This window comes from Leptonotus elevatus, chromosome 5, assembly GCF_054856555.1.
Source record: "Leptonotus elevatus isolate MCC_2025b chromosome 5, RoL_Lele_1.0, whole genome shotgun sequence".
Taxonomy (NCBI): domain Eukaryota; kingdom Metazoa; phylum Chordata; class Actinopteri; order Syngnathiformes; family Syngnathidae; genus Leptonotus; species Leptonotus elevatus.
This window is the reverse complement of record NC_141243.1, coordinates 12,819,586-12,843,516: the sequence shown is the minus strand read 5'-3', so window position 1 is coordinate 12,843,516 and position 23,931 is coordinate 12,819,586. Positions and strand designations below refer to the sequence as shown.

At 40.0% G+C, this 23,931-nt stretch overlaps 2 protein-coding genes across 7 annotated transcripts in view; both read left to right on the top strand.

Moving 5' to 3' along the window:
* Positions 1-61: 61 nt before the first annotated feature.
* Positions 62-11,522, top strand: pggt1b (protein geranylgeranyltransferase type I, beta subunit). Its single transcript, XM_086075629.1, has 9 exons — positions 62-329; positions 697-815; positions 1,088-1,152; positions 1,502-1,653; positions 1,801-1,933; positions 3,098-3,143; positions 4,637-4,821; positions 5,367-5,475; positions 7,818-11,522. The coding sequence occupies exons 1-9, from the start codon at positions 202-204 to the stop codon at positions 7,958-7,960; spliced, it is 1,080 nt and encodes a 359-aa protein (XP_085931755.1). The 5' UTR covers positions 62-201; the 3' UTR covers positions 7,961-11,522.
* trim36 (tripartite motif containing 36) overlaps positions 10,397-23,931 on the top strand; it is a 33,710-nt gene continuing 20,175 nt past the window's right edge. For 2 of the 6 annotated variants that reach the window (XM_086075622.1, XM_086075620.1), the window contains exons 1-2: positions 16,408-16,609; positions 17,482-17,716. In XM_086075622.1, the coding sequence (XP_085931748.1) occupies positions 16,574-16,609; positions 17,482-17,716 (271 nt within the window). In that variant the 5' untranslated portion in view covers positions 16,408-16,573. The other 4 variants (XM_086075619.1, XM_086075618.1, XM_086075621.1 and 1 more) reach the window with 4 other exon arrangements.

Here is a 23,931-nt window from a genome sequence, read left to right as displayed (position 1 = left end):
GACAAAAAAAGTAAAGAACTGACAAAAGTTTGACAAAAATTTGACACAATCGGACAATAGCTTGGCCCAAAAAACTTTATACGATGTACTCTTATTTTGAAATCTAATACGCCGCCCTTTGCGTTGTGACACTTTTATTTTGACACCAAAACACATCGGAAACAGTTACCGCGTACACGGATACGAATCTGGGAAGCAAAGATGGCGGAAGAGGAGAACCTCTCAGAAGAGCTGGAGCAGCTTGACTTTCTCCGAGACCGACACGTACGTTTCTTCCAAAGGACTCTGCAGGTTTTACCGGAGAGATACGCCTCTCTGGAGACCACCAGGTGAGCTCCGAGCGAATCTTAGGCTTTTCACTTGACAGCCATTTCTGATAATAAAAAAAAAAAAAGTGGGGGGAACCTCCTGCGCTAGTTAGCATGCATGCTAACATGAGCTAGTGAAGTTATGACAGCAATAGGAATTTGTTACACCAACAATACACGTGTTTTCAAATCGGGTAAATTGTGTTTTACTATTGCGTGACAAGAAAGTTACTTTGAACAATTTTGACATTTTTGGGGTGAATTGTGATAACAGTTTCCCTCTTGGATGAACATGGCTAGCTGGTAACTGTTCATCAACCTTAAAATTTTGCTCCCCATTCAAGGGCTTTAACGTATCAATAATGTTCAATGTTCCATCTCTTTCCAGGTTGACCATCATATTTTTCGCCCTTTCCGGCCTCGATGTACTCGATGCTCTGGATGTTATCGACAGTAAAAACATGATCGAGTGGATCTACTCATTACAGGTTCTACCTACAGAAGACCGTGAGTAAACCTCACTGTCGGGATACTTAAAAAAACATCTTCAACATGCTCACGATGCATGCATTTATATTTATATTTTAAGAGTAGACGAGGGAAACATTTTTTAATTTACTTTCCAGTTATGGTCAGTAGATGGCAGCAGCGCTCTGTTGTTTCCCAGGTTTTCTGCTGCATCTTGTTTTTAAAATGCACGGCGGTTTGGGATGTTTCATTCCTGTTGTAAGTATTTTATTAATAATGTTAATGTCTTTTCACTGCTTATCTTTTCCCAGAATCCAACCTCAGCCGTTGTGGTTTTCGGGGATCGTCACACATCGGAATTCCTTACAGCACCAAGGTAGCTTCTCTTGCAATTGAGCACAGATCAATAGGCTCCTGCACATGCTTAGTTCATGGCATATTCTCTATCTTTCACCTTAAGTCAGTTTATTGTTGCCTAGCTGTTTAGTGTACAGGAGAGTAGTCGAGTCCTTCCAGGCCTCATTCAGGCACATTTTTAAGAAGGAATATGCCCAAAATGACTGCTTCAAAGTAAAATGGCTGACATGCTGTTCATATTTGTGTATAGGCCCTTAAAACTTTTTTGTTGGTGTGTCCTGCCCATAATTGGGTGGATTATTATATACTATTTTTCCTACTAAATGTGCTGCACTTTTGTGACCTCAATCATTATTTGTATTATTCAGGGGCCGGGAGTGTTGCATCCTTATGACAGCGGCCATGTCGCCATGACCTACACAGGACTGTGCTCACTTCTGATTCTGGGAGATGACCTTAGTCGGGTCAACAAGCAGGCATGCCTGGCCGGCCTCAGAGCCCTGCAGATAGATGATGGCAGGTTGGTATCCACGCACAGCAAGTACCCGTATGCCAACAGCTTGATTTGAGCGAGGTGTTTATTCGTGTATATTTCACATGGCAACTACTGCAATTTCCTCCACATCACTCTCCCCAACCCCAACTTCATATATCTTGCTCCCTGCAGTTTCTATGCCGTGCCAGAAGGCAGCGAAAACGACATCCGTTTTATTTACTGCGCTGCCAGTATCTGTTACATGCTGGACGACTGGTCGGGCATGGATATCCAAAAGGCCATCGAGTACATTCGAGGAAGCCTGGTGAGTAGATGAGCAGTCACGTCCACAGTGTGATCTGTGAAAGGCTAAACGTCATCATTTAGGCTCTGATTGTTTCCACTCAGCAGAGCTAGACTTGAATGAGGCCACCCACCTTCAAAATGGTGGCACTATGCCAAGAAACACCTCCATTAATAATGAATGGAGGAGGTCACGGTGCTTAAACTGCTGCAGAGGTTTCACTAGTTCCCCAGTAGAAGAGTACTATTCAGCAAACTGTGTTTTTGTAACACTTTTCATTATTGATGTATTTTTTTTCTTCTATTAGGAATTTGAAATTTAAAACTCAACTTCTTATTATATTGCTGTATTTTGTCTTCGGTCATGGTTGGGGTGTTGAGTCAAGTGCGGGGAGAACTCGATGTCTGTTAGGGATAAAACTTTAACCTGTGCAAAATTATTATTATTTTTTTTAAAGAGACACTTCAATTATTTTTAACCACTAAATATTTATAATTAAACCAATATAAATTGTAATAAAAATGTCACTGTGATACATAGATATGGTAGGTAGCAGGATACAATGTAGTGCAAACAAAAACAGAAGACTAGTATTGAAGAGGGATTAAATAATTGAGATTATTCTAAACAAGAAAAGATAGTTTATGATGTTGCATGTTCAGTAAATAATCTAATTATGCTACAGTATATTTGTACAATTAGTACAAAGTGGGATGTATACTATGATTGACAGTAGTATATAATCACATTATACTATGTATAAAACAACCAATATGTTCAGTGTATGAAAAATCTATGATAACCAATAGTAATTGTAGGCTGTAATCTAGGTTTTGTCTGTGGAAAAAACTTTTTACTGAATATGTAATTATATTAATATAATATACATAATAATAAAGTACAGTCATAATATTAATAAGTAATATAAAAAAATTGAGGAAAGTAATGAAATCCCCATTTATTTATATACACTGTATTTGCTATGTAATACGTGTGTTTAAAAAGAAAATAAGTGTCATTTGTATAGAGAATATAATCTAGTAATATATATTTTAAAAAAAATCAAAACAGTTTTTTGTTGGAAAATAATAAATACATAATTCTATTAACAAAAAACTTAACAGTAGTAGTTGTAGGAAATGTTTCTTGTCAATAAATGTTGGCTTTTCTTTTCCCCACTGATAGTCGTACGATAGCGGTTTTGGCCAGGGAGCTGGGCGAGAGTCACATGGTGAGTAAAGTCTTCACATGTTATGTGGTTTTTGTTTCACCATGTTAGGGGGGTTCATAGCACCTTTTGTTATGGTATTGAAGCGACCAACATTTACAATTTGCTTTTCTGTGCTTAAATTGTTTAATAATTCAACATAGCTTTAATCGACTAGCATCTGAAAGTCCGCAGTGAGAATGAAATGAAGTCTTTATCCACCGATTTTACTCACACACATCTGCTGGCCATAGAAACTACTCGCTGTTAAGTTTGCCATTTTCTTGACTCGCACCTTTTAAGCTTATAAAGCCAAATGTTTTTGTTTAACCGCTAATCTAACTCTTAGTTGAGTGTTAATTTTCTCCATGTACTCCACTTTCCTCCCACATTCCCAAAACAGGGAATTTAGGTTCATTAAAGACTCTCAATTGTCCACAGAGGTGTGAATGAATGTGAGTGTGAATGGAGGTCTAAATTAGCTCTGTGATTGGCTGGTTGACCAGTCTATATGGTTCTCACTCCAAGTCAGCTAATGGGATAGGTTCACTAACTGGGAAATCCAAAAGTATCCCGATTATGTTTTTGTACAATTAATCCGCCGTGTGAATCTGTAAAATTTTAACCTTCTGATATTACCTTCACTGGAGACAGGAAACCATTTCAAGTAAGCTTGTGTGCTAGAAATGTAGGACGTGTCAATGTGACTCACGGTATTAGTAACTGGTTTATGGGATTATCAATTAACTCCCGTCACTATTGTCCTTATTAATCCATGTTCAAAAGAAATCTCATTAGTACACCATACAAATATGCATTGCTGAGAATACAGTCAAAAGTTGACCACTTTCCGATCCATTTCTTTTTTTTGTCATACTTTCTTTATTGGTTTTATAATGTCAATTGTCAAAAGCAAAAGTTTCACACAAAATAGTGAACATTTTCTTGTTAAACAAAACAAAGAGAGAAGAAAACCTTAAAACAAATAAAGTCCCCTTCCCTATCCCTCCCCAGGCACATATCTCATTGACAATGGAAGAGATATACCGCATTAATCATGGCAAAAAGACGAAGAAGAAAACAAAATAGAAAGTTAAACCAAAATTAAAGCTGCGATGCGGGACAAACTGGTCCTCATTTTAGTCCAAATTAGGACTGCTTGTTCCTTTAATATATAGCAAAAAAAAAAAAGGTTTACTTTCCGATCCCTTTCTATATTGCGTTTCCTCATCAGGGTCACAAGTGATCTGGAGCCTATTCCAGTTGACTTTGGGCGTGAGGCAGGGTACACCCGGGACTGGTCACCAGTCAGTCACAGGGTACATATACACAAGTATTCCCTATTGCAGGTTTTCATTTAGTAGAGTATTTACTGTACACAGGTGGAGCCATTCCTTCTTTAGGAGGAACAGAGTCACATACACAATCTGTTTATACTCGTCTGTCATCACTGTCAATTAAACATCATCAGCAATGTCTGTTTTCTTGCCGTGCCCGTTACTTCTTTATGCATGCAGGCGGCTGGACGTACTGCGCCATCGCCTCCTTGTGTCTGATGGGTCGATTGGAGGAGGCGCTGAGTCGGCGGGAGTTGGACAGGATTCGCCGCTGGTGCATCATGAGGCAGCAGAGCGGCTTCCACGGTCGCCCAAACAAGCCCGTTGACACTTGCTACTCCTTTTGGGTGGGCGCAACGCTAGAGGTATGCACTCATGTTTAATGTGAGGCTTTTGCCAAAAAATTCAAATGTACGTGCGTGTTAATATAGCATTTTCTACACTTTAAAATGGGAGCTAAATTAGGTTAAAGACAAAATACAAAGTCGTCGCCACTGAATCCATACATAATCAATTAATAAAACACAAAATGAATACTCATGCATCCCACAAAAGTGTTTATAGTGCATCTAAGGCCTCTTTTTAAGAGTTTGGATTACCCAAATAAAAAATGTAATGAATACGATAATTAAAAATCCTCAATTTTTCCACATTTGGGTCATAACTATGCCAGAGGTTTACACATGATCCAAAAATAAAGCTCTCGACTTTAAAACAGCAATGAGTAAGCCTCGGACGCATCAAGGCGCCATCAAACCAATGTAGCTAATGTGTGAATATTTAGGTCACAACTGTGCCAGAGGTGCGACTGTTTTATTTGTATAAAAATGAAAAATGGCCATAGCGTTAGGGTTCTTTTACGCTGTGAAAATGTACTTGACGCTCATTATTCCATGTCTTGCTGTTGCAGCTATTAAATGTATTCCAGTACACCAACTTTGACAAGAACAAGACCTTCATTCTGTCAACGCAGGATCGATTGGTTGGTGGTTTTGCTAAGTGGCCAGACAGCCATCCAGGTACGTGATTGTGCAGTAACAGTATCAGATGTGCAAAAGCTCCTAGCATTTCTCCAAGTTTCCTTTTAAACTCACCTACTGTAATCCTACACTTTGAGCGGCACAGGCTTGTGTTTCTTTGTGTGCGTGCGTGTGTGCGCGCGCGTCCTTCAAATGTGTAATTGATGATACCAGAGATGGAAGTGCTCCCGTTACAAAGGCCAGTAGGGTGAATCGGCTGCTCTATTCACTAACCGCATAAGTATTACCGAATAAAGGCGAGTGTATAGAAAGATGAAAGGAGATTTAAGGGACTGGTAGGTTTTACTGCGCCACACAAAATGAACCAAAGCAAATCTGAGTCGCACAGATAAAAAAACAAGAATGTTAGGCACAATCGGATTTGTTTTTTGTTGTTTTTTTTGCAGAGATTACTCTTAAGCCTTTTATTTTGAAGGACGATTTGACTATCACTTTTGTTGTTGTAATGCTCTATACAGTAACTAGTGCTTTGTCAATTATCCATCATTGTTTTGGGGGAAAATTTATGTACTATTGGCATTGGGAATTTTATGTGCTTTTTATTTTGTACGACTGTATTGTGACTACTTAAGAGTTTAGTACTCATACTGTTGTCGGTCTAAAAAAAGTGGTACTGAACATCCCTACTTAATATTATTGTATCATAGAGTAAGAATAACATTTTCTAGATGTAGATAATTGAGAATAAATACTAAACATCCTCTACTTGGTACAACATAACAATTTAATAAAATAAAATTCTTGATGGAAATGGCTTCAAACTGGAGGCAGGCAAAATAATGTTAATATGTAAACACTATTTAACAATGTAAACACAAGTTAAGCACAAATGTTGTATGTACTGGTAATAAAGCCAATGAGCTAGCTGGGAATGAATGAATCCACTTTACATCACATGACAGCTTTACCATTTTAATTTATGTTTGATGGTTTAGTAACCTTGGTTGCTTTTATTGCTCCAGTGACAATTGCAGGTCCAGTGCACTCATCTTGTGGTAAAGACGCTATAAATCCTGACTGATGCACTGGTTGATCTTAATGCAGCCTTCCAATCATCTGTCATTTCATTATAATTCAATTACCAGTCCATTTACGGCCCTGTGCAGCTTTTACGCCGATCCCAGAGGACCGGGGTCACACGGCAACTTCTTTTGAATTATTCATTGCAGCTCAAAGGAGCAGAGTAACAACAAAAGAAGGCTCCTCCTTTTTGGGTGGTTAATGGGAGGTCGGGTGGTTGTTTAATTGAGTAAACGTAGATTTGGGTGGCCCCTACTCTACTTGTCTAAAACGGGACGCAAAGATTTGTTGCCAATTCGGACTCCTATTTTCATCAATATTGTAATCTTGGTTATTAATCACATTTAGGGAAAAATATTTTTACTGTGTTACTTTTGAACAAAAAATTTAAACAGTTTTCATTAAAAAATATATATATATAAAAAAAAAACGTTTTTATTTTTTTAATTGCACTTTTCCTCCTACAAGGTATTCAAAGTGCTTAAACAAACAATGTTTCTCATTCACCTACTGATGACGCAGCATCAGGAGCAACTAGGGGTTCATTATCGAACCCATAACCTCTGGGTTGGGAGACAGCCACTCTAGCAATGTACCATGCCGCCCAAGTTATTGTACAGTTATTATTTTCTTTTTTTTAATGTTAAAGATTTATCTCAAATTTATCCTGTTCAAAACACTAGCTCAGGGTTTACCAATTTCAGTCCTCTGGGTTCGGAGTCCTGCAGGTTTTAGATATTTCCACCCATTTAGCACACCTGATTCATATAATCAGCTCATAAGCATGCCTGATAACGATCCAGATCTGTAGTATCAGGTGTGTTTGTAAGCGGAAACATCTAAAAACCTGCAGGATTCCGGACCTCGAGGACTGGAATGATGCTTTTCATTTTTGCTTCTTCTTCTCTCACCATGACTCGGGAGGTTGTGTTTGCTTACAACCATGCCTTCGCCCCCTGGTGGTTGCATGCAGTTTTAATATCACTGACAGTCAGGTTAATTTAATTGTGGCTGCCAAAATTGTGACTACGATTAAAAATTTGTTAATTGTACTAGGCGCTAGTGAAGAACCCTTTCTGGAGTTACTATTGATACAGATACAGAATTTCTTAAGTTATTGGAATCAACTGAGTGTAGCACCAGAACCGGTTTAGCTCCATTAAGCAATTTGGTGCACTGACATGACACAAGCAGATGTTTCTGCTCATGTACAGTACGTGTTCACCATCCCTGACCCATTTCCTCTCATTCATCCTCTTTGATGCTAACCGCTTTTATCCCTTCTTTTCTTCCACCACTAGACCCTCTGCACGCTTACTTGGGCTTATGCGGTCTGTCTCTGATCGGAGAGCCCAGCCTGAGGAAAGTCCACCCGGCTCTCAACATCACCCAGAGGGCCTTCGAGCGCCTCCGCCAGCTGCAGCAGACATGGAGGGGACAATAGCGGCAACTGTGTCTGACAGGAGCATCCGGCAGGTCAAATCCGGGGCAACTGGAATCTTTCTGACACCAGGCCTCCTTTTATTTGAGGACTTAGGAGTGTGCAGCCTCTTAGCAACTTTGCAACGTGGCCTTGCTGTTGAGTGACTCTTCTTTAAAGCTGCCTTTTGGTCAACAGACTGCAGTTGGTGTTAAGTGTGAAGAAAAATATGTGCCAGAAATCACCAGAGACCTGAAGACATTCCAGGTGCCAAATTTTCTCCTTAAGAAAGGCTGACTTTGGTTTCTTTCTTGCCAACCAGTAACAGTATTTCCATTCTGGATCACACAGGATCAGTATCATGTAGAATGGTCCTAAAATCGTTCATCTTCATGATCAACGCGTGTGCAACTATGCTTCTTATCGGCAGAGCATTCAAAGCTCATGAAAGAACACTTAGCGACCACCTTTTTCCACGTTACAGTCCAGTCTAATTTTGGTCCTAACTCTGGATCATGCGATCCTTCATCCTTTCATCTAGTAACATGCTTATGTTACCTCTGGGGCCTCTTCAAAGCTCCTTAGTTTCCTTCGAGCCCGCCAGATTTGATCTTCCATGTCTCACCCATTCTACTCCCAAAGGTTCATCCTCCTCATCCTCCCTTTGGCTAAGTTTACTAATGTGGAGGTTTGATCAGGTGTAGCGCAGTAGCAGCAGTATACCCGACGGAGTTGAGGCCAAGAACCACCTGCAGGGGGGCCAGTCTTTGTTTGACTTTCGAAAACAAGTAGGGAACAAAAGAACTAGGGAAAGTATCAATAAAATGGAACCGAGTGTAGATGATTTTAGTTTTTTCTGTTTGAACTCGAACTATGTGCTGACCTGGCCTTGTAGGCAGTTACTATTCAATACAACAACTTGCTTGATAGCCATCTTTGACGAGCTGGATGAAGTATGTTTGCTCAAAATCCAGTTCTCTCTGATCACTGCTGGTAATCCCCACTTAAGCCCCCTCTTATTGATTTTATTTTTTGTTGGAGAAATTGGCATTAGCATTTTAAAATCCCTGAAAGTGTGAACTCTAAACACAGGTGTTCCTCAGGGCTCATTCCTAGGACCCTTGCTGTTTTTAAGTTTTTAGTGAGATCATGTGTTATTCCCCCTCCCACTTATTTTGATTTAGTTTTTTTTTAACCACCAAACTGTCCTATGTCTATCCGCCACCAGCTTTCCACCAAAAATGTTGGCAAGAGTATCAGCCTCCACAGGATACGGCATACTCACACGTGGATGAAACCAAACTGGCCAGTATTGCCAAATTTTGGTCAACTTCAACTTGATAAATCCTGACCAACAAGGGACTAAAGCTAGCAGCTTCTTTTAGACCAAGCTATGTGGAGGAGGAGGCAGCACCGAGAGTGGAGCAGGATGAATAAGTAATTGGACGCATCCATTATTCACGCATACTGGCGGGCAAGCTCCCCACTTCTCAACCAGCCTCATTTTATAGCCTTATGACTCGGGGGGACGATAACAATAGCCTTTTTTTTTTATTTTCTTTTTTTTTATAAACATGGAGATCCCATAAAATTGCCGTGTCAAAGCCGTGAAAGAATTTGTAACATTTATCCGCTTAAAAACCTAGAAGGCGGGATATTACTGCAAATGTGTGGGCTTTTATACAGCAGCACAATCGGATACCTAACCTTTATTGAGGTACCTGGATTAAAATACAATATATGTAGCAAATACATAATTTTAGAACCGGATTAGACAATTTCCCACAGCACACCACACTGGATAGGAATCATTGGTTTATGCAGCAGTAATGTAAAAATGTCCAAAATGACAGCTTTTACAGGCAGTTTAAAAAGAGTTTGAATTGTAATTTGCTTCCTTTAAACATTAAGTGTGCGTAATTTCAGTGTGATGGCCGTAACTTATCACCCATTAGCCACCTCTGCTTTTTGTACAGAGCTCTAAATACTTGGATAGATAATCAGATGATAACTTCACACTTCTGTCCTTGCATATATCCATGACACATGCTGCTCCGATACTGCTTCAGAAGACGGAACGTTGTCGACTACTAATTCTGTGTCTTTGCCACTTATACAGCTTGATTGACCCCACAAAATGGCTGCAATCAGATGATTAGATGATCAGGCCAGAGTTTGGTGTGACATGCACAATACTTAGGATAGTGAGACGTTCAACACAACAGCTAAGTGAATGCCGCTGGAACTGTGGAATCCTTGACACATAGGCGGTTCCGACTCTCATACTTCCTTTCAAGGTTAAACGCTCAAGGAACCACATAGTCTCTTGATAGTCCCTATTTGTTAGAAAATAGCGACATACGGGAGGAAAAGGGGGGTGGGGGGGAGATTGTTATTTATTTATTGCATCTTCAAAGGAGCTTGAGCTGCCTTTTGTCTCTCAGAGCTTCGGAAAAAAATGGCCGAATCAGAGATGTAACAGAAAACCCACCATTTAGCCACCTCTGCTGCTTTTTTAAACAGAACCCAGCCAAATGGGATTTTGCTGGAGTCAGATACTGACAAGACGTCTTGGTGAGTAAAATACTTGTACACTCGTCGTGTCATGTTGAAAGTAAATGTCACTTGTCGGGCAACCGAGCGGAATACATTAACACAGTTGTGTGATGGCTCTAATGCTACCTCTGAAGGTAGAAAATTAGCGGTATGACTTGATCCTACTATTCCGTGTTGGTGACTTGAACAGAACGGCGACTCCAAAACAAGGTGGGAAAGTGCTGTGTTGGCAGTTTTTGTCAAACAGGCTAAATTATCCATTATTGCATGCTTTGCGGTTGCGAAAATGGATGGATGCATAGTTAGCCGTTTTTGCATTCAACCTCAAGCCTGTCTTGCTATTCTGAAAAAAATGACTGATTTATCTTCCTGTCTGAAATAGGGTCCAAAATCTGTGCAGTTCTGCTTTTAAAAGTCAGCGCTGCTACTTTGCCAGAGGGGGAACGAGATCAATTCTAATGGAATGATGTCTTGTTCCAAGCGTCTTCTAAAGCCCAAGCGTACATTCATTGAGTTTGTGTCCTCGGGTGGGTGAAGACCACTTTGAAATGTGCCTCACGTTTGTCGCGTCGTTCTAATTCGCCTGTGCTCGAGTGGAGCTCGGCAACATGATTCATTCTGATAAATATAGCGGGCTTCGGTCTAACAACTTGGGTGCATTTTCCTCGCAATGCACAGTTTGTTCCGGTAATCTTTTAACTAATGCATTTCTTGAAGAAAAAGAAGGAAAAAAACCCACCGACTCAGATCCCTTCAATGCTTACTTGGCTTATGCTACTTAACTGCAGATGGACGTGCAGCCGACATTAAGCGACTCTTTGCCATACAGCCACTGATATACATAATGTAACATGAAATGCTGTTTATTTTTTCTATGCCTTGTAAAGAAATGTCAATAAACACTGTAAATATGTGCAAGCAAAGAGTTATGATGGGATATGCAAATGCTTGGCTGTATTTCCTGCCTTCGATACTACAAGCTCAAAGGCAAATACTCTATCTACGGGAAATAAAGGTGCCTGTCTCTGGTGTCTGCGAGTTTGTTTTGAATATTCTAGTCTTGAATATTGTATGTGGTCAACCAATTTGCATTGAACCTCGAGATAACCAAATGTTGTGACCTAATTCCTCAATTATGGCCCTTTTAATGGACTCCATATCCAAATTTGAAAAATAAAATCCTCCCTGAAATACAACCATTTTGTTACTCATAAGCAGACCTAATTTAACGTTGTTGTAAAATCCAACAGCAGACCGACCGATACTGAACTATGAAGCGCAAATCCACGGCCTTCCCAAAGGGAATTGAGCGCGACCCAGGTTGAATTTGTCGAGAGACGATCCTTTCACCGCCAGCCGCAGCTGTATTCGGGTGTGGTGCAATGGTCCTTTTGTGACACTTGCAACCCAATATGGCCTCTTAACTACTTCGGGAGATGAAAGGACAAAAAGATTTTAAAAAAACACTCAGGTTTTGTACTACATACATTGTTGACTTTGATCCCGATTTTAAACAAGGGGGGGTTTCTTCCTCCTGATTTTTCCTCTCACATGACACTACAACCCTCCTGGTGTTTATTTGAGGGATGGCCCGTTTTTCAGCAACTACAGCTATGTCCTCGTGCTTAAACCATCTTTGCAAAATACCACATTTTTATCGGCTGTACAAAATTCCCGTCGGAGCGTACTGTTGGCTTGTGCAAGCAAGATTCCTTTGCAGTATCGTAACCCGTATCCACCCTAATCAATGAAACGCAACGCAATATGTTTGCCTGTTTAGTGCGTCGGGAGGCCGCTGCGAGCTTGTCAAGTGTCATTAGCTCTTGCTATTTGAAGCTTATTGCTCATGCTGACAATCAAAACTAGGTTTCTAGTATGAAAGTGATATTACATTGTTTATCAGTACAAATCTTATGTGGGGAAAGCAATGACAGTAAAGCAGGTGATTTCTGATTGTTGTCACAGATTGCTGCACGTGGAATGTGTCTGCGGCGTGGAGCCAAAGAGGCCATCTGGGGACATTGGACAAGCGGCATTTCCAAAATACCAAAAAAATGAGATAACAAATGTAATCCTATCTCTTATTGTGACACGTGCGGGATGGGGGTCGGGGGTTAAAGGGCCTGCAAGTGACTGTCAATGGTTCCTAGAGTCATCCTACAAGGCACCTGAAATAGTTAATCCTCCAAGGCTCATACAGTCATTATGTATACAGTAAAATATTTTGAATATCTAGTTGGCTTGAGGAAAAGACTTAAAATGATTGGATAGATTGATACAGTGATCAATATAGACACAGTATGTGGATCGATCCATTACGTAGAGCTACATTTTAATAATATACAATTAAAACCCCTAAAATACACAGCATCCGTACATGCAAGATATCAATCAGCAAACAGAAGAAAATATTTTTTTTCCTTTTTCTTCCTTGTTGCCAATCAAATTAAAAATAATAATTTAAGTGTATCAAAGAATGGAGCCATTCATTCATTCTCCGTCAAAAGGGGCTCTGTGAGATAGGAGACATCTCCACTCAAGAGATACGCATGCATGTAGGAGATGAGATGGTAAGATGCATGGGCACAGTATTTACAGTATACATAAAGATGAATATTGTTTTCCTGTGGTCTGCGCATGCACTGTAGCACGCACGCACATACGGGAAGGGAGTGGATGGGAGAGCTCTCATGTTGATCTAAACCACAGCTGTTATCGGCGTGTGTGTGTGTGTGTGTAATATTTAATACAGCGCCCGCGCTTGCATCATCCTCCTCATCCTCCTCATCCTCCTCATCCTCATCCTAGTCATTCTGCAGCCATGTCGGACTCTGAGGACATGACGGAGTTCAACAGCATCGTGGAGCGCATCGAGCGGGGCGAGGTGAGTCTCGCGGCCGGCGTTGGGAGCGCAGGCGGCGGCGTGACGTCGTCTAGCTCACGGCCGCACGGGAAGCATGACCGGTTCGGTTTATGTCACAGCAATATGATTTATGGGCGTTTTAATATGATACAGTAAGTACAATGGTCTTCCCCGTTGACTGCTAACGTCACATTCATGAGATGTATTGCCATTTTTCATTATTCATTACTCGTGAAGGCTGGCAGGCTTCTGTCATTCTCACTGTACAATATTGAGCATAATGACGAGTCATGTGCATGCATAAAATGATTACCGGTCACCTTTTTTTAAGCACATAATGAACCCCAATACAAGGGATGTAGACAAATATTTTGTCGTTGCAAAGATTTCTCTTTTACCCAGCAAGGTTTATTATGATTGTGGGTCGAAATGTACTGCATCATTCCCGGAAGCTGTTCCTAATATTCTGACCTACTGTATAAAAGGGAACCAAAAGCCTGTTGTACACATCAAACCCATATGTACAAAAAGGTGTACTTTTATAAAGGTAAAAAGCACTTTACAAACTTGTCTCGAAGTATTTATGTATATAAAATCGATAATTGTCAAAGCAGAAAAAGAACACGACCCTCTGCTGTGTAAGCTAAAACGGCCCAAAAGCATATTAAATGTAAACATTTCAATACAAGTTTTAAAAGTAAAGAAAACATGTAATATGTTATTTTATAATTACAAAGTAAAAACTGCTTTTTAATCACATGACCCACTACTTTGTCACTAAATAAAGAAACCACAATCTGTAATAATAATAATAAAATAAAAAAATTAAATGTAGAAATGAAAAAATATTTCCTTTAAGTTTACTTAGCCTGTATTTATCCAGGTATGGCCATTGAGAACAAGGTTCTTGACCCAACCCTTAACTATTAGTAGGCCTACCTACTTAAGTGAGTCCCCTTTGCCAGTATCATGGTCCTGGGTTCATAAAGATGCCCTGATCACAGTGTGCATGACGTCACTACAAAATGAGTTTGACAGTCAATTACATAAGTTATAATAAAAAAAAACTATCAAGAATAAAAGTACAGAAATAGAATTAAAACGCAATGGAAGGCCTCTGTCTAGCCAATATTGCAATGTGCTATTTGCATATCTTACAACAAGTTATCAAAACTATGGCCAGGGGGCCATTTGTGGCCCGCCGTCCATTGTTAAATGGCCTGAGGCATATACTAAAAATGATATCTGCTACTAATAAATTCGTTTTATATGCTGTAGAGCTTTTCTGAATAGTATGAAAAGATGTAAATGAACAATTTAGAACTAAACTGGCAGCATTTTTCTCAACACTGTTGTGAATAAAGACAATTTAATGGTTTCCTCCACTTTCTGCTATTTGTCAAGATCCAAATTCTGATCATATCCCTGATTCCCAAGTCGTAAGAAGCTGCTCAGTGCAGGGGCTGACATTTTCTGATGGGTTACACAGTCTTGACCTCAGCAAAATCTTCAAAAAATCATCAAAAAAAACAAAACTGCCATACACAAGTACAGGTAGTATGGAATTGCTTGATGGCTAATTTTGATGTGCTTAACTTAGTTTTTTTTTTTTTTTTTTTTTTTAAATCAAAGTCACACTTAAATATTACTTTCATATTTAATTTTGAAGTCATAGAGTAATATTTTCCTTCTAGTCACATATGCACCGAAATGTAAGATGTGACTTCAGAAGTATTTGGGAGCAAAACAGTTACTGTGCTTTGAGCCAAATTCATGTCCTTGGCCTCTCTGTTGATCAGTTCATAATTAATTCAATGTACCTTCATTGAAAATGATAGACTCACTTTATGACAACACAGATACCTTTTTTTTTGCATACAGTTTTTCATACACTGTAGACAATGTGTACATATATATATCTTTGATACATTTTATAAAAATGCCTCATGTGTTTGTGTACCATATTAAAATACTGACCGAAATAACACTTAAAGTCTAATGATGACTTTAACTTTTACACAGTATTGTATTCCTTTTATATCTGTCTATCTCCTAGGGCGGGGGCGGGCAAACTCGGTCCTCGAGGGCCGAAGTCCTGCAGGTTTTCGAGTTTTCCCTCTTCCAACTCAAGCTGATTCCAATCAACAGGATCGTTATCAGGCTTATGCGGAGCTTGCTGATGAGCTGATCCTCGATCAGCTGTGTTGGAGCAGGGAAACATCCCAAACCTGCAGGACCGAGTTTGCCCATCCCTGATACCATTCCTGCAGTTATATTGATCTATTTAAAGATCTATTGTTTTAGCCATTTCTCGTGTTGGCGGTTTGAAGTAAAACTGTTGTAATGAGGTGCGTGTGTGTGTGTGCGTGCGTGTGTACAGCAGTTCCACAGTGCTGCAGGCAGAGTGCACACTCCTCTCGTGTATGTAGTGGTGTATGTGGCACACTTGGCAGCAGCAGCTGTGCAGTGAGTTAGGGCACCCAGTAACTGAGGTGTTTATGATCCTGGATAATGAGAAGGGTGGGGGGTGTCACTCACGTTCTTAGCTTTACGTATATGCATTATTCTAGTCGAAATAGACTGTGCAAGGGTCAAACTGTGAACTCCCCCCCCCCCCACACACACACACACACAAACAATTCATTGTTATCAAAGCAGTGTTTTAAATCACGAGTAGTCTTTAAATGAAAAAAAAAAAAAGAGTTCAGGGCTGTAAAATGTAACGCTACGGAAGCAATCAACTTACTTTATATGACCATGACGTAGACATCATTGTTAGCATTAACCGTTAGCTCTCCCCTCTATCGCGAGCACTCCATTTAAAACAAACTCCATTAAAATTGCCATCTTACTTATTCAACTTTCTACACAAAACCGTGTTCGTTTCAGTTTGACGGAAAGAAAAATGCGACTGTTAGATTGATGAGCTAGGTGATTAAGTTTACGAGAGGCTCTTGAAAGCAACAGTGGTTCCCATGGAGATTCCCCCCACCCATCCTCTCACGCCTCCCCCTCCCCCCGCGTGCTGCCTTCACAGCCGCAGTAAGCGTCGGGTACTTCTACTGCTCATTCACGGGTTCTGCACTCTCAGCCTTGTCACGAAAAGTTCACACGGCTGTTTTTGTTTTTTTACTCTGCATCAGCTGCCGTTTGTGTTAGGACACTAAGATCGTTGTTTTATTATCTAAATAAGCGTGGGAATTGAAATCCCCTTCGCCATGACTGCGGAGATGCGACAAAGTAGCACACACGCGGTAAGTCACTTGGGGAAAAGTTGCATACGTTTGGCGAGACGTTACGTTAACATTGTTGGTTTTACTCTACAAAAAACTCGCACGTAAAAATTCGTATTCGAACTGTTGTCGTTGCAACTTTTCTTTTATCTATTTGAAACGTTTTGGCGATTGAGAAAAAAAAACGTATTACCCAAATTTTATTAAAATGACCCATTCATGTCGTGAAAATAGCTACCCACGTCATAGACGTGAGCAAAACACGTTACACACGTGTGTTTGGTCTATGTTTAGCCGGTTGCTTTAAGCCTCCCTTATGTAATGTGCGAGAACCTCGCTAAAGACACACCAGACTAGAAACTTAATTGTCACACTGGCTCGACAAGTGTTCTTCGGGCTTGCCAATATGGTCACACCTATGTGATAGAAAAGCACACAAAATATCTCTGTTCAAATTGGTTTAATAAAAACAACAAACATGTATTGCACATGTTCATCCAATAACATCCTCGTACTTGAAAAGCAGCACCGAATGGTGTAAAATGGTGTATAAAGTCTGTCCTGTATGGAGGAAAGCTGGGGTAAAAAAAAAGAAGAGAGAAAATAAGTAAAGCTGGAGTAAAATTGGGTAAAAAGCCAATCCTAAACTGGTGAAAAAAGTAATGTATGGAAGGTAATTCAATAAAAAAAAAAAGCAGAATTTGTGTGTGAGATAATTGGGTAAAAAGTGCTGTGTGGATGAAGCTGGGTAAAGTTCTACCATATGAGGGACAATGTGGTAAAATATCTGTTGTATGTCGAAAATTGGTTGAAATACGTACAGTACATGGAGAAAAATTGTATGAGGGGGGAAATATGTCATATGAGCTAAAAAGTCTATTTACCGCCCGCAGGTTCCCATCAAGAACATCGAGCGGGAGCTGATCTGCCCCATCTGCAAGGAGCTTTTCACGCACCCGCTCATCCTACCTTGCCAGCACAGTGTGTGTCACAAATGCGTCCGCGAGCTGCTCATGCTCAACTATGACGACTCCTTGGACGGCGGTTCCGAGTGCTCGTTGCCGGGCAGTCCGAGGTCCCGCGTGCCCTCGCCCTCCATGGAGAGGTTGGACAAGCTGGTGCGATCAGGTCAGTGTGAGATGAGACTCAGGAGTGATGATGTGTTGAGCTCGATTAGTGAGATGACATGGTGGGAAATCTGAAGTCGCATGCACCGAAAGTTTTCCCATTGAAAATAATGTAAATCAATCAGTTCCAGGATCAATGATTAACCTTTACTAACTCTACAGGAAATGTCAGAGTTAACCACTTCGCGTGAAGTCATTTAAAATGGTATCATGTAACCTGAATTTAAAGTTGCATAACTTAAATTAATAAAGTAATGTAAGGTTGCATGGAATTTAAGTTGAATGTCACTTTAATGCCAAGTAAAGTAAGATAAGGTAAACGTTGCTTAACGTAATGTAATATGAAATAACGTAATCTGAAGGTCATGAAGTATAACATAAAATTCTGCTAAGTAATGTCAAGTAAAGGGAGCAAACCTTGACCGAATGCCTGCGTTTGTAACGTGACTTCCTCTTTTAATGTTCTTCTTCTCACACCTTCCCTTTGTACAGCCGGCTCCATAATACCCAAAGGGTGTTGCCAAACGAGTAATGAAGAACGTGATTTCTTAGGCTGCTGGTTAAACGTTGTGGTCATTGGCTTTTGTGTGACTTTTTGGGGGGGGGGGGGGGGGTTTTCTCCAAAATGTGGGTCACATTTCGAAGTGTTGGACTTCAGAGGTTCCAGTGTAAGGATCAAGACAAAGGGCCGAGCTCAAAGTGGGCCACGCGTTGTTGTGCGGCCCTCCTCCTCCTCCTCCTCCTCCTTCTTGTCCTACTTTTAATGAACACAAATGATTTAATGACAATGTGGCACTCATGCCTTTCTTGCGCCTATCCTGTCTATTTTCTGAAGTAGGAGTCACTTGCGTGCATTGCGTCTGCTGAGTTTCGGCAAGTGCAAGTCTGAATCGTCACTGCTCTGTTTTTGAGGAAGCCAGGGGTGTCAAATAACCCCGTGCGATCGACAAACAATGACGAGTGAACAAAGGTTTAAGCATGATGAACTTGTCACAAACAGTTTTAGGTTCCCTGCTTAAGTTGGCTTGAGCAGGCCAATGGACAAGGTTGCCATTTATCCCCCTTTAAACAGCAAAGTCACTCTTAACTTTTTAATTTTTGATTAAAATGAACAAAAAATGCTAACATTAGCTTAGCGACAGAGGCTCCAATTTTCTGCAGTGGCCTTTAGCCTGCACTTGAATAAAATTGGTCCATTTATTGGCAAAAGTTGGTTACTACTAGGGATGTAACGATATCCAACAGTCCAAATACAATATGAACCTCACGATACGATAATTTTTACGCTATTGTGGGGAGGATGGGGGTATAAATAAACGGTCACGATATTGTAAAAAAAAAAAAAAAAAGAGCTCATACTAAACCCCCCCCCCCACACACACAATATTGTGCTTTTGTACATAACAGCAATGCAAATAAACCACTTACAATCTCTAATAACACTTACAATTGACGCACTTACTTGCTAATGCACGCACATTGAGTTCCTCAACATATTGATTCGATTCACAAGCATATTACATTCCCATCCATCTGATGATTAGCATGGATTTAAACATAGAAGGGCCAAAACATGCCTTATGGAAATTAAACTGCACTAAAAAAACTAACCAACAGATGGTGCTACAACTGCACAAATGGAAATCAACCTGACCTTTTTGACAGATATGCTGCTTTTAATATCGTGACATGACGACCACGATATACTGTGGCAGTGCTAATATTCCGATATCACGATATTGCCGTTATCGTTACGTTTTGTAGTTCTATTTTCTAGTACCATAAGCCATTGGTCAGTGGTTGAGCAAATTTGTTATTTGCGCATGCGCCAATCAAAATGAGAACATTTACCACGTGTTAAAGTTAGTGGTGCGAATGATGCAGTCCATAGTCTTGCCTTTGTTGCAGTTGACCTTAGTCTCTTCTCGAATAAAATTGGTCTGTCATTGGCCAAGCAAATTGGTCAGTGTAACACGTGAGGATTTACAACTCTGGAAAAAATTAACAGATTTAAACACTGGACTGTTTTTCATTTTCTGCTAGTAAATGTTCTAAATTACGGCATTTTTTCATTGGGGAACTGGGATTTAGGTTTTCAGTAGTTTATAGACTCAAGCAAGTGTGCAATTTTACTCAAGATTAAAACTATAAATATCAAAGTAAAAGTACAAGGCTAAATATGAAAAACAAACACGTGCTAACATTAGCTTAGCTCTAGAGCAGGGATAAGCAACTTAAATTATGGCGGGGGCATTACAGGGCCACACATTTCTTAACCCTAAACCCCCAAAAATATTAAAAAATAAACACAGATCCACCTCCAGTATGCCTTTTCCATGAAAAAAGGGGGTTGGCAAAAAAATTAAACTAATTAGAAAAAAAATCTGAATCTGCGAATCTTTGGATGCTGAACAGCGAGAGTGTGGGGGTCTACTGTCGTAGAAGAAACAAAATTTACCCCCAGCTTTCCCCCTAAATTTTTGAACCCCCCCTCTACCCTCCAACAACTTTTAACCAAAGAACATGAACTGAGGGATCACTGAAAGTGTGGGTATGGTTGACTATTCCTGCGGTAGAGGCCGTCTTTTTCTGCAGTCTCCACTTTTGCTGCAGCAGCACACTATAACACTACTGGACCAAGCTACAAGTGGTTGCTATGGCAATGAGAGGTCCTGGGCAGAAAGGAGATTCCAAAAAAAACGACAAACCCGTCTCTTTGGGAACATTCTTCACCCTGACACTCCAACGCAAGCTGAATGAGTTTATTATAACCCGTATGTGTTGAGTTGACACGGGAAACCGAAACCTCCACTTTTGAATAAGCAAATCTACCGTCAGGCTGAAAGCCCCCCTCTATGTGCTCGGTCGGACAACTCCCCTGTATGTAAGCTATGAACAAGCGCGTCGAGCTACAGCATTAGAAAGCTGTAAACATTCTAGCAAGGATTACAAATGCGCGTTCCGTACCTTTTAATAAGATGATTACAAAAGCACACAGTGCATCTTGTTTTTTAAGGGCGGCAACTTACGAGCTCGTTACCTCTCCGAAAGAACAAGTCGGCCGCCGCCGCCACTCGGATGGTCGGTTGCTATGGCAACACTGGCTGCCCCGTAAGGAATGAATGAGAGATTAGTGGAAGGCGAAGAATGGAAGGGGACCTGCTGGCTGTTTGTTTATTATCAGTGTGAGGCCTCACTGTGCCGGGAAGACATTTTACTTGTCGTTCGTGGTCCTCCACAATCTCGTGTCTAAAGATGACCAACATGGCACACGAAGGCTTGCCAATTAAGCCCCTTGGATGGCAAAAAATGTAAAAAATTCATTTGAACTACTTCTATTAGTTTACCATTTTTTCCCCTCTTTTGATAACAAGAGTATGAAAAGCTAGATTTTTTTTAATTGTACATTCAGAACAGATATACAATTTGTGATTAATCGTGAATTAACTAGTAAAGTCATGCAATTAATTCCGATTAAAATTGTAATCACCTGACGCCCCAATTTTTTAATCTTTTCTTCTTCTTTTTTTATTTTTTTATTCATTCACTTCATTGGGGTGTCAATAAAAATCTAATTTACGCTCATTCAACTGCATTGGAGAAAAAAAATAAAACAAAAACTTCTTGAATAAGTAATGATAAACTGCCAGTAAGCGTTTTCCACAAAAGCGAGGTTGCCCTCCCCCCAAAAAACAAATATTCTAAGTTAGAAAAAAAAGAATTTGTATGTCCACTGCACACGTATATATGTATGTCCTGCTGACCATCTTGATATTAACACCACTAATGTGATGCATTTTTTTGTATTGAAGTGTTTGTTTTGCATGGACTTGTGTTCAAGATGCACTCGATGGACACTTCATTAGGTACACCTGTACCTTGTAATGACATCGCGGTCAGACATTTTGATACAACTTTAGAGGTGTACCTATTGAAATGCTCTGTGAGTATTAAAAACCGCGCATCCGGAAAGTATTCACAGGGCTTCCCTTTTTGTTTTGTTTTATTTTATATTACAGCTATTTCCTCTAAGTTCCTCGCACACAAACGCACCATAATGACAACATGAAAGCATTTACCGGCCCTAAAAAATATGATGCCACAAGCCCGGCGCACCTATCTTTGGGCTTCTTTTTTTTTGCCCATTCCTCTTGGCAACACCGCTCAAACTCAATCAGGTTGGATTAGGACCATTGGCACACTACCATTTTCAAAATGATTAGCCCTTTTTCAAATAAGTTTGTCACGTCAACAAAACATGGATAATACTTTCTGGATGCACTTTCCACGTTAAGAGTCTTACTCACTGTATTCAATCATCTGTTTATTGTATTCCAATCTCAGCTACATTACACTCTTATGTTTATTTATTAACCACTTGCTTGTCACTGACTGTTGTTTTCATGATTACATGATCACACACACTCATGCTTTTGTTTCATATTTTATTGTCACCTCTTTTTTTTGTCAATTGCTTGCAGCCACAGTGCGAAGGTCGCTCGGAAGTCGAGGTAGACGCGGCCTCCGGCTGTTCAGTAACTGTAGTAGTGAGTACAGTGTCGCCAGTGGGACCCTCTTTTGTGAAACCCTAGCTTGAGTGCTACCTCTCCGCTAGTCCCCACCTTTTTTGTTTTAGCCTTGTTGTCACTTCCAAACACAACAGCAAACTCACAGTAGATAGGAGATACTGTATTTTGTTTATGATTACAGGTCATTTTTGACACTTGGTTTGTACTATTTGCACTCAAAAGTGCACCTTAAATGAACAATTAAATGACAGCAGTAATCTGTAGAGCATTGATCTCCACCAAGGCCCAATAGAAATGTCAGATACACGGTTAGAGTAGAAAAATAAATACATCTTAGTCAATAGACATCTTTGTTTTAAAAATCGAACAAAAGGTGTAGTAGGATGTCTTCAAAAGTTAAATATAAACCTGAGTAAATAGCTCCCTATTGTTTTCTACAGGAAATAAAGTTTTCCAACATTTCAAAATGGCTCAAGTATTAAAATGTTATTGATCTTAGTTTTAATTTTAAACAAAAACAGAAGATGCTGAGAGTTCCCAGGGTCAGCAGCATCTCTGAAAATTGTAATAATTAGTTCCCTGAAGTTAACACTTTTTAAAAAATGGATCTGTTATCGGCCGTATGATTCTCCAAAATGGCCGATGCCAATATTCGTCAAAATGCTGAATATCCGCGCCAATAATCGGCCCCAGATTATGACTGATTTATGTTTTTATGGCAGCAATGTAACCAGAACTAATTAAGGAAAAGTAAATAAACATTTCTGTGAAAAACACTTCTACGGCAAAAATATGAAACATTCAAATGATAAACTGTAAGTATGTAACTTGCCTTATTTGGCTTAGCTATGGACCTTACAATATTATACTTCACATTCTCAACTTCGCAAAATTTGTCTCATTACTGGAAAATAGTGTCCTGTTTCTGACTGATGTGTTCAATACTTATAAAACTGAGCCTAACTGGTACTGTGAAAACGAAAAGGGGTGTTAGCGACTGTCGGTTTTACCTTTTAAACTTTTCAAGATTACAAACGGTCGCTACTTTACTACCAAGTTAGTGATAGACTCCACTGTCACCATGGTAGGAACTCTATGTAAATGTTATATATTTTTTTTATTGGACAGCAAAAGAGAGAAAGTCATCTAGCACAAGAAATACGACTGTTTAATGACGGTGAGGAAAAATGCCAAGCTCGTAAACTAACGTCGTTAGTCACGGTTGCTAATATTTCACTCCGGTTATGTAGGTGGCAGTATTGTGTTACAATGTGGTTGGCAACTGCCAAGCAAGTGGAGGAGAAGAAGCCAATTCTATCTTCTATGTAGCTAGGATGATTAGATTAAATGGTTGGAGATCAGGTTCAAACGTTAGTAAAAAATCAGTTAACGGTTTCAATGCTAACAGTATCTATCCTACTGTTTACTATGTCAATAATGACATGAAAAATCTCACTTAAACAACGATAGTAGGTTTGTGTTGAAACGGAGATGCCTGACATGTAATGCACTAGCGTTTAGACCCGCCCAGATTCTTGCTCTTATTGACAGCGATGCCTTCAGGGCCCCCGACTCTCTCTGTTTCTCGTCACCTCGCGCCATTAAATACACACAAAACAGCTGCTAATCATTTAGCGCTTGCTGAGGAAGAATTATCACTGCAAGCCAAGTAAGATAGAAAAAAAGA

What these genes read in the sequence shown, in the direction of transcription:
- pggt1b (XM_086075629.1), top strand. Translation starts at nt 202, where the DNA reads ATGGCGGAAGAGGAGAACCTCTCAGAAGAGCTGGAGCAGCTTGACTTT. An exon ending in GAATTCCTTACAGCACCAAG is followed by an intron (nt 1,153 to 1,501) that starts GTAGCTTCTCTT and finishes TGTATTATTCAG; the next exon opens with GGGCCGGGAGTGTTGCATCC. An exon ending in CTGCAGATAGATGATGGCAG is followed by an intron (nt 1,654 to 1,800) that starts GTTGGTATCCAC and finishes TGCTCCCTGCAG; the next exon opens with TTTCTATGCCGTGCCAGAAG.